General features: G+C 38.0%; 1 protein-coding gene across 4 annotated transcripts in view; it reads right to left on the minus strand.

The window, feature by feature from the left end:
* Window positions 1–626: 626 nt before the first annotated feature.
* RETREG1 (reticulophagy regulator 1) overlaps window positions 627–17,417 on the minus strand; it is a 64,601-nt gene continuing 47,810 nt past the window's right edge. For 3 of the 4 annotated variants that reach the window (XM_070747099.1, XM_070747101.1, XM_070747102.1), the window contains 6 exons: window positions 16,673–16,799; window positions 12,124–12,208; window positions 10,638–10,775; window positions 10,191–10,255; window positions 8,211–8,337; window positions 627–6,009 (listed from right to left, as the gene is read on the minus strand). In XM_070747099.1, the coding sequence (XP_070603200.1) occupies window positions 5,510–6,009; window positions 8,211–8,337; window positions 10,191–10,255; window positions 10,638–10,775; window positions 12,124–12,208; window positions 16,673–16,799 (1,042 nt within the window). In that variant the 3' untranslated portion in view covers window positions 627–5,509. The remainder of the gene's footprint in view (window positions 6,010–8,210; window positions 8,338–10,190; window positions 10,256–10,637; window positions 10,776–12,123; window positions 12,209–16,672; window positions 16,800–17,417) is intronic. The other variant, XM_070747100.1, reaches the window with a different exon arrangement.

A 17,417-nucleotide genomic window follows, 5' to 3' on the forward strand; every position in this document is an offset into this window, starting at 1 on the left:
ATTTTTTAAAAGGTAAAGAGAAATATTACCCAATGCTTGCATACTAATATATACTGGACTGCTCAAAAAAATAAAGGGAACACTTAAACAACACAATATAACTCCAAATAAATCAAACGTATGTGAAATCAAACTTAGGAAGCAACACTGATTGACAACCAATTTCATTCTGTTGTCAGCACATTCAACTTTGTAGTATTCAATGAGAATATTTCATTCAATCATATCTGGGATGTGTTATTTGAGTGTTCCCTTTATTATTATTTTTGAGCAGTATAGTTCTATACTGCAATACCAGTTGCTTGAATTTGCCATATTTATGGAGTTAGCATCTTTAACCTTTTAAATGATTCAGAAGCCATCTTAACTCTACATTTTCTAAAGTGTTATCCATGAACATTTCTTGAATTGGCTATATAGTGTTGTTTCCATTAGTTCCCAAGAGTAAAGCTAATGTGATTGTGTGTTATTATTTACCCCACAATGAAATATATGAAAATACTTGATGACTTTATATTGAGCTGTTGGGTGCTGAATATAAGAAGAGCCAGAATAAAAAACCCCACACAAATCACACTGGTTAATGGAAGGCTCAGATTTGTCAAATTCATATCAAGTCAAGCCACTTTTTATCTGTAGAGCATTTCTATTTGTTAAATTGATTTGAGAACTTCGTAAGTAGAATATTTTATTTTGCAATGACAACAACAATAACAAACTAGGGGGGAAATTCAGCATACTCAGATCTTTGGGTGTGTCACAACTAGATTTTTAGCCTGTATTGTTTAAAAATAAACACATAGACATAAAGGTACCAATTCATTATAATTTTTGCAATATACATTTCTGAAAATTAAAAAAAATGAGTGCAATTATATAAATGTTTTAGGTTGCCCAGAAAGGTATCTCAAAATATGGGAATTATACCTATTTACCTGAAAACTAGAAAGAGAATTGCTTACAAGAAGTCTTAAGTAGTTCCTTAAGTTGTTTTCAATAATGGAACTTCATTCTCTAAAATAGTACCTCTGTATCTGACATTTGAAAATCCCTGAAATATTTATTTAAAGAAAATAATAAAGTGCACATAGTTACAGATCACAACATAATGGGCAGCACTGGGAAGATTATCTTAGTAGTTTAACTTACAACAGCCATGTGCCTGTTCTTTAGACTCACAATCTGCAGCACGTTTCCTTAGAAGTAAACCCCCACTTATTCCTATATCCATTTAATGGTAAGATCCATTAATTTCAAAAGAAAACACAATTTATTGAGTTTGCATTCTACACAATGGTAGAGGTTTCTAATTTGTATTTCAAAATGATGAAACTGCCCAGCAGTATCAAAACTAGAATTATGCAAACATCTAATACATTTGATTGGCAAGAACTGTCAGAACTTGGTACTGTCAGAACCAAGCTATCAGAACACTGATTTTGCTGAAACCAGGTGCTTTCCTTAAAAAGTCTTAAGGGGATTTACTTTTAGGGCTTTGCAAATAATTTGAAAAGGACACTGCAAAACACATACATTTGAACAAACCATCCCCAAAATCTTTGAGGCAACTCTACACAAAAGGCTTCACACAACTGCATTGAAGGTTTTCCAAGATTGCCTGAATGTCCATGTACAGACAATACTTCCATTGGGATTGTCAGTAAAACAAAGTAGCTGTGGATGCACACCAAGATGACTTAGAAAAGCCAAATTTATTGAAACTTCTGGGGAGCTGTGGCTACCTTAAGAGGATTGCTTCCCATCACACCTTTTCTAAGCCTGTGTTTGTACCTTATTTACTTAGGAGTAATGGTTATGTGACAATACCCTTCTTTTGCTGAATCTAAAACCACTTTCTCCTATGTTACTCCAGATTAAACAAAAAGTGAAAGGAACATTTTTAATAATAAAAAGCAGAATGGATGTTACACAACAAGTTACAAGTCTTCGACTTACAGCCATTTATTTGATGACCGTTTGAAGTTACAGTGGTACTGAAACAAGTGACTCATAATTGGTTTTCATGTGGTCATGTGATCAAAATTTGGGGCGCTGGGCAACTGGCATGTATTTATTGCAGTTGCACTGTGCCAAGGTCATGTGATCGCCATTTGTAACTTTCCCAGCAGTTTTCTGACTAGCCAATTCAATGGGGGAAGCCAGATTAGCTTTCATGATCACATGATCAGATTCGCTTAACAACTGTGGCAAAAAAAAAAAGGTTGAAAATGGGACACAACTCAACAACTGCCTTGCTTAGCAAGGGAAATTTTGGCCTCAATTGTATCCTATTGTACAGAGGATTACCTGTGCAATAAGTTCCTGCTTAACAACCAAAATTAAGACTGGCAACTCTATCACTGAGTGACATGGTCATTAAACAAGACATCACATGGCCATTTCTGCTATTGTTGTTAAGTGAATCACCCAGTCATTAAGCAAGATATGTTACAGCAAATTGCAATTTTATTCCATTGACTCTGCTTATTGGACGCAGAAATGGTGATCACATGACCATGGAACATTTGGTCATAAATGTCTAGGTATTGCAAAGTGCCTGCATCTTGATCATGTGACAATGAGGTAATGCGATAGCCATAAATGCAAAGACTGCTCATAAATTTTTTAAGCACAAATGATCACTAAACGAGCTTTCTCTTGGCTTCCCGCACATCTTTGCTCATGTGAGACCTCCAGGCAGGAGGCCTGAGTGAAAGCGCCTGGTTCAGGCACACAGCCTTCCAGGAATTTCTTTTGTGTTCCTTCTCTCAAAGAGTAGCTTTGTGGTCAAATTGAGTAAAAGCAAAAGCAGACTGATTGGTAGCTAGCTGACGTCAGTGGGAAAGTCAGTCTCATATTCCAGAGCTCTAGTCACAGCACTGGCAGTTCCCCCATTCGGGTGCAACAGTCTGCCAGGGAGCAGCTCCTTGGCAAGTCGGTGTACCTGGGTAAAAGATCTGCTCTGGGATGACCAGTGGGCCAGTCCTAGATCTATGAAATATGGAACTAGATGGGCAGTTCGTGGTGGGGCTGGAAATCTTTGCTGTAAAGGGTGGTATTACATGCAACATTGGAAGTGGTGCAACGTACAAGGAGTAGCACAGCCCTCGTCGGTTGGAATAAAGTAATGGTGCTGTTGTGGCAAGGAGGGGTGGCGACGTAGATAGGCCAAAATGGCAGTGGTGAAGCCTTAGTGTGTGGGAGTGAAGTGCCATTTGCCTTTGCATGGCAACAACATTCCGCCTTTGTTGCAGTACATTTGTGCCAGCTGGTGGTGCCAAGGCAACCCTCGCCTCCCGCCACTTTGGGCCTGGAGCTGTAGGCCGTGTCTGGGAGGCACTACAATGGAGAGATGCAGACAGTGCATGCTCCATCTGTGTAGCGATGAAGCAAGATCAGTGTGGCCAGTTCTTGCCCGCAGCGCTGGCGGCCAGGATCGAGTCACTGCTGCTGCCAACTTCCACTTCACCTTTGCCAGGACAGCAGGTGCTGTCCTCAGCTGGCCAGTCCCTCCCTGCTGCTTGGTTTGGGGGAAGATGTATCCAGCAGGCCCGGGTGTGGTAGGTGAGCAAGCGGGTGGAGCAAACAACCTGGGGATTTGGGAGACCTTTATGTGGCTGGGATCCCTGGCTTCTGCAGGCAGGCAAGGCTCAGTGTTTGGGTTCTGACACACTCTTCTCCCGGGTGGTGGGAGTTTTGTGTGCTGCTTGTTGAGGAGCCTGGATTCCCGTGATGGAGGGAGGGGCTGGAGCTACTAAACAGCAGGCCAAGCTAAGTGGCTGAAGGAGCCCATCCTTGTACAAGCACTTTAGCAACAGTGCACGAAACTTCAGCTAGGCTCCTCAAGAGACAGAGTTTGCAGGGGCAATCTAGCGCACTGGCTGGCTGCAACACAAATGTTCATTGCACACATCCGGCCCAGGGGCTTTAGTTTGAGGACCCCTGATTTAGTGCAATATAATAAATGCAAATAATTTTTCTGCGGACCACCAAAGTTTTCTTACGGACCCCTGGTTGCTGACCACTGTTCTAGATGCCTATGTTTTGTTTTCACTCTGGGGGATTGCAACCCAGTATTTCTCTACACTTCCAAATTTGAAGCACAGTAACATTTGGTAAAGATGTACAAAAATCAGTGAACAATCTGCTTTATAGTTAGCACTGGATTAGTGTAGCCTTGAGTATGTGTGCTTTACTGAATGTTTACAGAAGGTAGGAAGATGTATGTGTACAGAAGGTAGGAAGATGAATGTTTACAGAAGGTAGGAAGATTTGGACCTGAACTATCATAACATTTTTCTCAGATCTGCATGTTGCAAAGCCACATTTACTTTTCAAGTTACCTAATAAACATAGCAGGAAGGAAATAAATTTATCTTTAAACTGTACCTTTACTTCGTAAAGTCACACCATTACTATATATACTGATTAAAATGCCAGTAAAAATTTCTATAAGTTGGAGATAAATCACAGCAGTTAATATGGTCCCTCAATCTGTGGCTTCTTTTAACATGCCAATCAAGGCATGTTAAAGCTATTTCTTTTAAAAGTTTGATTCACCTTGATAAGACATTCCTGTTACCCTCAATTTTAAAGATAAACCATAATGCTCAACAGAAGATTTACTAAGTTTCTTCTCAGAGTGAGCCACAGAATGTTCAATGTGCTAAAATTAATAGCATTTTATATTTATATACCAGGAATATTTTATTTCTTATATAATAGTCTTTCAGAAATAAATAATTCAGATCTGTTATGACTTTATATATTAAATATATAAGGTTACACCATTTTAAATTAATGGAACTGAAAATTTTAAAAAATGCCAACTTAATTTCAGTTTTGAATTTTTTTTCCTAATCAGTTCCTACTCAACCTAAATTCAATTCCACACAGCAGATACATGTGCTACAAATAGTTGTACAAAGTGCATTATGGTATATAGGATATGGATATTTTGCCTAACTCCCAGGCCTCTTAACAATACAGTTTGAAAAGACACTGCTTCTCTAGTTAACCCATATGAATAACTGAGATTCAGACAGGTAATACAAAAAAAAATTACTATCCAATTAGAGAATGTGTGACTCAGTAGGATAAAAATGATGGCAGCAAAAGTGTTCAAAGCCTTGTTAAGGTAGGATATGAATATTGCAGGTATTTTCTCTCCCTGAAATATTTCTGCCAAAATGCTTGAGGGGAGGGAGGGAAAAAGAACAAACAGGCTGAAAGTGACAAAGATTTGGTGACAGCCAAAACTGAGCTATATTGGTATAAGAAGCCTCTAAAATTGCTGTGAATGAAAACATGATTTCATTTCTATGGCATCACTATCAGAAACAAAGCTACCAGCATCAACTGATCTAAAACATGTTAGTTCACTCTGCATGAAGAATGTTACAGCACATCTAGAATAATAGATAAAGCTTACAGATCACAATTTCTCTCCTTGCATTTCACATTGTCTGTATTTATGTCGATATACTATTAAGCAGCTTCTCTTTCCACATTAATGCCCACCAAGCAGATTTGAGAGGAAGCCTGAAGACTTCTTCTTTTCCTGTGGCTCTGCCTCTGGGCTTTTGGTAGGCACCAGTTCACTTTCCATGTGTTCAAGCTCTGACTGGTCAAGCAGTTCAAAGTCGTCTCCTTCATCTGCATCTGCTTCTTCACTTATACTTGGGACTTCCTGCACAGATTGCAACTGTTCTCTGACAGCTGCTGATACCACCGATGTAACAACATCACCGGCAATTGCTGTCACCAAGTTGAAGGCCTGGTCGTTGATCAAAGACAAGGAAAGGCCTGCTGCAGAGAGCCCCTCCTTATCCTGCCTGTAATACTGGTCCAATGAGGTTCTGGGATGAGCTTTTTTTCTTTTATGACGCACCGGCAAGCCAATGCTTGAATCATCATCATCGTTTGTTCCAGCACCATTTTCTACAGATGGAAATTCTGCAAGATCCTTTGCGAAAGCTTCCTCATGGTCACTTGGCCGGTCAAAATCTACTGAAGGGTGAACAAGACATGTTATTCTAAATAAATCACCACAATTATAGCTTTAACATATCTTTTCTTCTGAGTTATGATGTTCATATAAAAAAAATCAAATTCCGTTTCAGCCATTTATAGAAATGAAAATGTAATCAATTTAAAAAAGGGCTTGATCCAAAGTGAATTAAATTTTCAGCTAACTGGATAGGACATCTATATGTCCAAATACAAGCTGTGATATTATAAATGTTAAAAGAGAAGGAGAGAAAGGGAAGCAAGATGATTGGCATAATGACTGGCAGATCTCAAGAGTTAAATATAAATGAATACATTCCGTTTTACAATTGGCCATTAGTTTCATATATATAAATTGCAAATCAACAAAAAATAAACTCCATTGTACAGCTAGTCTGGAAAAGCCAATGACACAAACACACACCACACATATCTATGTGCATATATATGTATGTATGTGTACACACACACACTATATATATAGATAGAGAGAGAGAAAAAACACGAGAACAATGTATGTGTGTATGTATGTATGTATGTATGTATGTACCAATTTGTGTGTGTGTGTGCATAAAATTATATATACACACACACAGATAGATACAGTAGATAGACAGACACATACATACATACACTAGTAGCTAGAGATAATCATGGTTTGCTACAAAACTATGTGATCAGGTTTGACTTGAAAATTAATGAGTGGTAGGTAGGTCTCTCCTTCAGACATGCCCCACAGAAGCCTCTCCTCTCCCCTTCTCTCCCTCAAACTGGCCCCATTGATCCTCTCCTATCCTCTTCCCTCCCTCAGGTTTGCCCCACAGAAGCCTCTCCTATCTTACCCCTTTCTCTCCCTTTCAGGTAGCAAGAGGGAATAGAATGTTTAATTCCTTAGCATGGAATAGAATATCTAAACTCTCAGTCTGCAGGCTGGATGAGTCACATGCTGGCCATGCCCACTGGCAGTAGGAACAGAGTTCTTTTCAGGAGGGGAGAGGCAGTAGAATGTCTAACTCCTTAAAATCAGTATGTATTCTTATATACTGTATAAAAATACTAATGATCTAATGGTCATTTTGAAAAATCCTGTCTTAGCAAGCACTTAGAAGCCAAGAGGAACATATGTGCCAAATTTCAAGTTTGTAGGATTTATAGTTCTGGAGATTTCATGATGATGCATGAGTGGTATTTGGCTTTTATATATGTAGATCTCAACCTACATTCTCATTTACATCACTGTAACACACTCTACAGGGAGCTGTCGTTGAAACGCATTCAAAAGCTTCAGCTAGTACAGAATATAGCTGCATGAGTTTTAAATCATGCCGGCTATTAAGCACACATAACATCATTGCTCTATGGGCTGCATGGTGTTTCTGGTGCAATTCAAGGTGCTGATTGTCACCTTTAAAGTCCCTCATGGCATGCGGCTGGGTTAGCTGAGGTTGTTTCTACCCATTCAATTCCATCTTGCAGGATGTGCATGTCAGACAAAGAATGCTGGCTGGCGGGAATAAGGAAATGCCCTTTTAGAATATTCTCCTTCCTGAGATTAGGATTGAAACTTTTGGCCTTTGGGAAAACTTCACAGATCTGGTTGTGTACCTGGATCTCGGTTCCCAAGTGAGTAAAGAGTTCCATTTCCTAGTTATGTTAATATAGATGGATTATAATATTTTTGGTTGGTATTGGTATTTTATTTCTTGTTTCTATTCTGTTCAACAGTTTTTATGATTGTTCGCCACCCAAAGTCACTGGTTTGAGATGAGTGGTTATACAATATAATGGTTTTATACAGTAACTATTCAGATTTGCCAGTCTTTGTGCCAGTCTACATTCTCAAAGGTTTGTGTGTGTATATTTCTATTATTATTTAGCCTGAATGAGTCTGCATGAAAACCTTTTTCAAATTTTGATGTTAACATCTAGATTACAAGGAATAAATGTTAAGCAGATATTAGAGAATCATAGTAAAATTACTTTACTTTAGATCAGGGCTGTCAAACTCCCGAACCATTGGCCAGATGCGTCACGTGCTGGCCATGCCCACACCCCGTTTAGCGAAGGGGAAAAAAGTCCCGATATGTCACATGACTCCACTATAATGACGTGAGTTTGACACCCCTGCTTGAGATAGCTAAAAGTAATCTGCAATTAACAATTAAATAAAATCTGGAAGAATTCAAAATAGTAGAACATACCATCGGATGTGTCTGTTTGTGGAGTGTTTCCCTCAGATAAATTAAAAGTTCCATTGTCAGTCCAAGATATCTCTGAGATATCAGTGTCTGATACAGACATCTCCTTGGCTGCAGTGGCTGAGCTAACCTGTAGATTGGAAAACCAAACGATCAGATATACCGCAGACTAAATGTTGCTCCAGTACACATAATTTTCAACACCATAAGCATGATCATATCATTATAGAGTGAGAACAGTTGTTTTTTTATTTAGGCAATGGAGATATACCGTATATACTCGAGTATAAGCCGACCCGAGTATAAGCCGAGGCACCAATTTTTGCCACAAAAACTGGGAAAACGTATTGACCCGAGTATAAGCCGAGGTTAGAAAATGCAGTGGCTACTGGTAACTTATAAAAATGGAAAACAATAAAATTACATTAATTGAGACATGTTTTAGAATATTTATTTTAAAGAAAACCAGTAAACTAGCTCTGTAAATTTAAAAGAGGGTAAACAAATTAACAATATTAACAATAAATTAAAAAGTAAAAAAAGTAGCTCGATCAGGAACAAAGCTAAAACCTAAGAGTTAAAATCCTTCAAAACTGGATTCCTTCTCATCATTAATTGGATTTACATTATTGTTCTGTTTTTATATATGCTGTGAGCCACCCTGAGTCCTTGGAGAGGGATTGCATACAAATCCAATTAAATAAACAAACAAACAAACAAACAAATAAGTGTATCCAAAGAAGAGCTTCAGCATTAGCTGCTGTGAGGTTATCAGCATAGAAAACCAAATAGATAGATAGATAGATAGATAGATATAGATAGAAAGATAGACAGACAGACAGACAGAAAAATAGATAGATAGATAGATAGATAGAAATAGATAGATAGATAGATAGATAGATATAGATAGAAAGATAGATAGACAGACAGACAGAAAAATAGATAGATAGATAGATAGATAGATAGATAGACAGACAGACAGACAGACAGAAAAATAGATAGATAGATAGATATAGATAGAAAGATAGATAGACAGACAGACAGACAGATAGAAAAATAGATAGATAGATAGATAGATAGATAGAAAGAAAAATAGTTAGATAGAAAAATAGATAGATAGAAATAGATACAGATAGATAGATAGATAATAGATAGATAGATAGACAGATAGATATAAAGATAGACAGACAGATAGAAAAATAGATAGATAGATAGATAGATAGAAAGAAATAGATACAGATAGATAGATAGATAGAAAAATAGATAGATAGAAAAATAGATAGATAGAAAGATAGACAGATAGAAAAAGAATTCCTGTCTAGCTCTGCCTCATAACACATTATTAGATCCTATCCAAGCAAGGACAGCAACTACCACAAAATACCATTTTTTAAACAGTTTAAATCCTTTCAAAGGAGGGGGAGGAGAATCTGACAGCAGGGGGCCTTTTTAATCCGACTCACCATTGCAAATGGCTGCCTTCTTTGCTTGAGTTAGGGAGAGGAACTACGGCGTGCCAGAGGGGACAAAAGCTGGTGCCTCCTCGCTCTGGCTCAAGCAATGGCGCCCTCGTGTGGTGACTTTGTCAATGACCCGAATATAAGCCGAGGCTGTGTTTTTCAGCCCATTTTTGGGGCTAAAAAACTCGGCTTATACTCGAGTATATACGGTACCAACAAATATTTAAATGTTGATATAACAAAAATAGGACCTTTTTTTTTTTTTTAAAAGACAAACTTATTGGATCAAGAGGTTTAGACAAAAATGTAACTTTATTTCTTTTATTCTGCAATTCTGTGATTATTTGTGTGGAAAGAAATCCCGCTGAGCGCACAGTTCATTGGCAAAGGTTAGATTATTCCACCTCATTTTTATAAAGGGAGGGAGCAGAAATATGCTCTGTGAAGGCAAATAAAAGTTCATGTGCTTCACTGTCATCAAAAAAACATTTTTAAAAACCCCATGATATAAGAATCAACCAACCTTAGGACATAAAGCTGATAAGTCTAGTTCACTATCATCCTCACTTGGTTTTGTTTTGATCATTTCTGGAAAACAGAACAGTTAAGGATTTTTGCTTATTATGCCAGCCAAGTATTTTTATTTTCGCTTATTTGTCATATGGATAAAAAGGCATGCATTACAAATAAGTTGTGCCCTCCAGCCACAATTTGCATTTAAAATCAGCTGCTAAAGTGCATAATCTTTACATCTGTTTACTTATTTATATGACGTTTTACCTTTATCAGGATATAGTCATTTAAAGATTATTAAAGTCATGGAAAGATTATTAATTGTTACAGGAAATAAAATATAATTAGATTTTGAAGCTTTATTTTTATCTTTCATAAAGATGGTAAGAGTATTTCTGTACTTGGGTATTTCAGTGGATAAACAGCCATTAAAAAAATATTCATCAAGAAAGCTCACCTGCTCTTTCTTTTAACTTTTGGTTGATAAAGTCTTGTATTCCGAAGTTCAGTTTCAGAAGATATGACTTAATGTGACTATATACCTTTTGTCCAAATTCATTGCACTTGAAGAATGGACATAAAAAGGCACATAATACTGTCAAGAAGAATAAATATAAAACCATGCATAATGTTATATTTTTGAGCCACAGGGCTTTGAAACAGGAATTACAAATAACTATGTATAAATTTAAGTTACATAAAAACAATTTGCAGATTGTCAAGGGAAAACCTGGTTGCATTCACATTAAACAGCTAGTATGGAAGCTAGTTTATTATAAATTCTAAACGACCTTTTAGCAGGTTTTGCTTATTACTCTTAATCTGCAAAACTGGAATAATAATGTTACGACATGCAAATAAATAAACTGACATAATTGTTGCACAAATGATTGGTATGTTTATTATGTGCAGTCATCTGAATGCTAACAATGGAATTGTATGCATTTCTGATTGAAATTAGGACTACCAAAATTAGGACTACCAAACACTCATTAGAAATGATTCAACATAATCTGTAAGGAAATAAAATTTAATAAAAGTACTCTTCATTTGTCAGTAACCTTTTAATTATTTGTATTTGTATTGTATTAGATTTGTATGCCGCCCCTCTCCGAAGACTCGGGGCGGCTAACAATATAAAAAGACAATTTAAACAAATCTAATATTAAAAATAATCTAAAAAAACCCCAATTTAAATAACCACTCATACATACAAGCATACCATGTATAAATTCTATAAGCCTAGGGGGAAGGGAAATTTCAATTCCCCCATGCCTGACGACAGAGGTGGGTTTTAAGGAGCTTGCGAAAGGTGAGGGGGGGGCAACTCTGATATCTGGGGGGAGATGGTTCCAGAAGGTCGGGGCCGCCACAGAAAAGGCTCTTCTCCTGGGTCCCGCCAAACGACATTGCTTAGTCGACGGGACCCGGAGGTCAAAATTAATTGTTTTATTTGCTTTATTATTAGAAATGACTTTCAAATTGTTACTCTGAAACATATTAGCAATAGCACTTAGACTTATATTTAGCTTCACAGTGTTTTACAGCTCTCTGTAAGACGTTTACATAGTTAGCATATTGCCCCTAACAATTTGGGCCCTCATTTTACTGACCTCAGAAGGATGGAAGGATGAGTCAACCTTGAGCTGTCAGGATCGAACTCCTGGCAGTGAACTGAATTAGCCTGCAGTACTGCATTCTAACCACTGCGCTACCATTGCTCTATTATTCAAATATTTTCATATTACAGTATACATTTGTATAATATTATACAAATGCTTTCAACAGTTATTGCATTTCTCAGGACTTTGATTGCAATTACGAGGAAAATGTATTTTTTCTTCTTCTTAGCACGGTTAACATGGTTACATATTGCAGTGGGCATCCATGATGCCACCACAGAAATTCCAGACCCAATTCCTTATGCATTTGTAAGAACTTACATAGAAGATAGGAGAGTACAATTCCAGGAATGCAACTTCCCAAGACTGTGAAGAATGTGCATATGCTGCAGACCAGAAGGCAAAACTGTTTTTTTAAAAAAAGAACAAGTGTCAATCAGATCAGTCGGTAACATTCAGTACCTATAACATATAAACCTTTTAATGTGTTCTGAAACTGAGACTGTAGAATGTTCCATCAGAATTTCTTCTTCCCTAAAACAGTTGGAAATATTTTAGGGAGAACTGACAGAGAGCAGAAGCTGTATGAGACATTGTAGGTGGGAAAAACATAGGGAAAAACATAGGAATTTCTTTTCCTTTCTTCCCCAAACCTAAGAATAGGAATAATCAAAGATTCCTAATAATAATAAAATCAATGTTTAGTTTAGTTTTATTAGATTTGTATGCCGACCCTCTCCGAAGACTTGGGACGGCTCACAACAACAGCAATACAATATACAAAGTACAAATCCAATATAAGTTAGGTAAAAGCAATTTTAAACCCCTAAATATAAAAAAATGATCATTACTACACAATCATACCATTCTCATATATTACAGTCAGAAAAAGGTGGTGCTGGGGGGACAAGATAGTTATTCCCCCCATGCCTGGTGACATAGATTATTATTATTATTATTATTTATTAGATTTGTATGCTGCCTCTCTCCGTAGACTTGGGGTGGCTTACAGCAATGATAAAAACAATATATGATGACAAATCTAATAGTTAGACTCTAAAATAACAATAATACATTTAAAAAGTCTAAAAAACAAGAAAACCCAATATATAAAAAGCATACATACAGTCATATCATACACAGAAAACTACATAGGCAGGGGGAGATGTTTCAGTTCCCCCACGCTTGACGACAGAGGTGGGTTTTAAGGAGTTTACGAAAGGCAAGGAGGGTGGGGGCAGTTCTAATCTCTGGAGGGAGCTGATTCCAGAGGGTCGGAGCCGCCACAGAGAAGGCTCTTCCTCTGGGTCCCGCCAAACGACATTGTTTAGTTGACGGGACCCGGAGGAGACCAACTCTGTGGGACCTAACCGGTCGCTGGGATTCGCGCGGCAGAAGGCGGTCTCGTAGATACCAAGGTCCAGTGCCAAGAAGGGCTTTATAGGTGATGACCAACACTTTGAATTGTGACCGGAAACTGATTGGCAACTAATGCAGACTGCGGAGTGTTGGCGAAACGTGGGCAGATCTTGGAAGCCCCATGATAGCTCTTGCAGCCACATTCTGCACGATATGAAGTTTCCGAACACTTTTCAAAGGAAGCCCCATGTAGAGAGCATTGTGGACCCTCTCGGAGGGGGTTAATAATCCCCCCCCCAGGGTAATGGATGGACAGACAGAATTGTCCTTGGGAGGCAAGACCCACACCCACTCCGTCTTGTCAGGGTTGAGTTTGAGCCTGTTGACACCCATCCAGACCCCAACAGCCTCCAGGCACCGGCACATCACTTCCACTGCTCTTAGACTGGTAGGAAGGTATGAATTGTGAGTCTATACTTGCATCTGACAACTAGCACTCTGATATTGTTGGATACTCTTTAGTATTATGAGATACAGTGGTACCTCGGTTCTCGACCACAATTCGTTCCAGAAGTGTGGTCGAGGACCGATTTGGTCGAGTACTGAATTAATTTATCCCATAGGAAATAATGGAAATGGGTTTAATTGGTTTCCAGCCCCTATTTCCTTTATTTCCTATGGGATAAAGATCTGAGGTCTAAGCACTCCAAGCTGTAGGAAAGGTGGGGGCAGCTGCAATACCGGCAGTTTCGGGGGGGGGGGCTCCTTTCCTCAGTGGCTCGTCTTCTTCCCTTTAAGCAGCTACACCAACTTTCTCCTTCCTGGCGGCGGCGGCGGCTTTCCTTCAAGCAGCAGCAGCGCTGGGAACGTGACATAAGAAAGGGAAGCCGCTGACGTTCCCGGCGCTGCTGCTGCTCGAAGGAAAGCCTCTGCCGCCGTTGGGAAGGTTAAAGTTGGTGTAGCTGCTTAAAAGGAACAAGGCGAACCACTGAGGAAAGGAGCTCCCCGAAACTGCCGGTATTGCAGCCCTCCCCTTCCTACAGCTTGGAGCACGACTGGGAGGCAGTTTAGTGGGCGGCCAGGATGGGCGTGTCGGATTCCGACTCCCATTCCTTCTCACCCCGTCCCCTCATTTCGGATAATAAACAAAATTTTCTGTGGCTGTTTGGTATCCGAATTTTTGTTCAGATACCGAAGCAAATTTTTGCCGAAAATTTTGTTCAGTATCCGAAATGTATGAGAACCAAAGTGTTCGAGTACCGAGGTACCACTGTATATACATGTAAAATTCTCAATTAAGATAATTTGGTGAGAGTGGGGAAATGTAGGAATTATGTGACTCTTTACTAATTTTTGCCATACCTTGGTTTACTCCCTTTGGGCACACCCTCTCTTTAGCAATGTCCATATCAAGGGAGTTCATTACACAGATATTATCTCATTTATTCCTTTAGCCAAAGGAAATCACATAGAAATGTTAGGACATCTGATTCACATAAAGATGCGCTATTTCTGGATCTTGCGGGGAAAACAATTTGCAAAGTCTGATTGTGATTCAGCTTAGAACATCTCATCATTTCAAGCAGTACCGTACAATCCAAAGATGCAGAAGAAAATATTAGATGCAGAAGTGGGGTGTGAATGTTAGAGTACAACTGGGGATCATATTGTCTTTCTTGCATCCTCTGTAACACTTCAGTGGATTTAAAAAAAGACTGGACTGAACACACACAATATATTACCATTTTGTACAACTGCCTTGGAATGTTAGACTGTCTATATCCATAAAAATGTAACTACTCATTCAATTGGACAACTTTTTTTTACTGTTAATGTAACTGTAGAATATAATTTTTATATAATATGCCTACAATACTAGTTCTATTGAACTTAACGTGACTTACTGTACTTATATATAGCTATGTGAAAAAGCAAATCTTTTCTACTATTCTTTCCTTGTAATTTCTATGTCAGACTAATCTCATTGATTTCTTTGACTATGTCACAAAGGTGTTGGATGAAGGTGGTGCTGTGGATATTGCCTACCTGGACTTCAGCAAAGCCTTTGATACGGTTCCACATAAAGAGCTGATAGATAAATTAGTGAAGATTGGACTTAATCCCTGGATAGTTCAATGGATTTGCAGCTGGCTGAAGCATAGACACCAGAGGGTTGTTGTGAATGGCGAGTATTCTGAGCAGAGTCAGGTTACAAGCGGTGTGCCACAAGGGTCTGTTCTGGGTCCTATTCTTTTTAATATGTTTGTGAGTGACATAGGGGAAGGTCTGGTAGGGAAGGTTTGCCTATTTGCCGATGACTCTAAAGTGTGCAATAGGGTTGATATTCCTGGAGGCGTCGGCAATATGGTAAATGATTTAGCTTTACTAGATAAATGGTCAAAGCAATGGAAACTGCAGTTTAATGTTTCCAAATGTAAAATAATGCACTTGGGGAAAAGGAATCCTCAATCTGACTATTGTATTGGCAGTTCTGTGTTAGCAAATACTTCAAAAGAAAAGGATTTAGGCGTAGTGATTTCTGACAGTCTCAAAATGGGTGAACAGTGCAGTCAGGCGGTAGGGAAAGCAAGTAGGATGCTTGGCTGCATAGCTAGAGGTATAACAAGCAGGAAGAGGGAGATTATGATCCCGCTATATAGAATGGTGGTGAGACCACATTTGGAATACTGTGTTCAGTTCTGGAGACCTCACCTACAAAAAGATATTGACAAAATTGAACGGGTCCAAAGACGGGCTACAAGAATGGTGGAAGGTCTTAAGTATAAAACGTATCAGGAAAGACTTAATGAACTCAATCTGTATAGTCTAGAGGACAGAAGGAAAAGGGGGGACATGATCGAAACATTTAAATATATTAAAGGGTTAAATAAGGTCCAGGAGGGAAGTGTTTTTAATAGGAAAGTGAACACAAGAACAAGGGGACACAATCTGAGGTTAGTTGGGGGAAAGATCAAAAGCAACATGAGAAAATATTATTTTACTGAAAGAGTAGTAGATCCTTGGAACAAACTTCCAGCAGACGTGGTAGATAAATCCACAGTAACTGAATTTAAACATGCCTGGGATAAACATATATCCATCCTAAGATAAAATACAGAAAATAGTATAAGGGCAGACTAGATGGACCATGGGGTCTTTTTCTGCCGTCAGACTTCTATGTTTCTATGTTTCTATGCAGGTATTTATTTATTTATTTATTTATTTATTTATTTATTTATTTATTTATTTATTTATTTATTTATTTATTTATTTATTTATTTATTTATTTATTTATTTATTTATTTATTTTAGCAACAGAACTATTGCCTTCTTCCAGGATGTTTTAAATGTCATAATCTAGTTTAAGGAATTGGGATTCCCTAATAGTAATTCAATTTATTTACTAATCCAGCATACACACAAGATTTTTACATAAGAATGTTGGCAAAAGCAAAAAAGAAAAGGAAAAGCAGTGAAATGAAATGGAAGACACTGTAAGCTTAATTTTTACCTTGCCAGGGTTCTGTTCTTTAAAATGAGACATTTCTTGGAGGAACAAGAAAAAACTTATCATTGTTTCTTCTATACATTGGTTCAGTGTAAGGCGATTTTCGGATTTAGATGCATTGACTTGGTAGCTGAAAAAGACAATTAAATAAATTAATAAAGAAACATTAAATCATACGTTTCTAACAGAAACTAATTCTCTACACTTGCAGAAATGAATAGACTCTTATTTCTTAAAATTAGTAATTCTCCTTACTACTTCTCCTATAACATATGCCATTGCGAGGGATTGGAACGAGATGGCCAGATTTTATTTGCCACATGACTTTTTCAGCTTCAGAAATTAAGAAGTCCATAAAACTTTTCCTGAAATTTGTGGAAAATGTTATCATAAGAATATACTGTATTCCACAGAGAACAATATAAGTGCTACCTAATTGTGGACGTCCCAGCAAAATTTTGCAATTCAGAAGAAGCTTTTTTTCAGCCCTAACAAGGTGCTAATAATCTTCCCATCTCTTACCGGTTTGCAGGTTTTTTTATTATTACTCTCTCCGAAGAACGTTTTCCAGCCCCAAGTCTTTTTTTCACTGTTACTTGCTCCGAATAAGTTTTTTTCTAGCCCTAACGAGGGGCTAACAATCTTCCCAGCTCTTACTGGCTTGCAGGCTTTTTCATTGTTACTTGCTCTGAATAAGGTTTTTTAAAGCCCTAACCTGGGGATAAAATAATGTCCTGAAACTGATCAG

Source organism: Erythrolamprus reginae, chromosome 3, assembly GCF_031021105.1.
Source record: "Erythrolamprus reginae isolate rEryReg1 chromosome 3, rEryReg1.hap1, whole genome shotgun sequence".
NCBI lineage: Eukaryota > Metazoa > Chordata > Lepidosauria > Squamata > Dipsadidae > Erythrolamprus > Erythrolamprus reginae.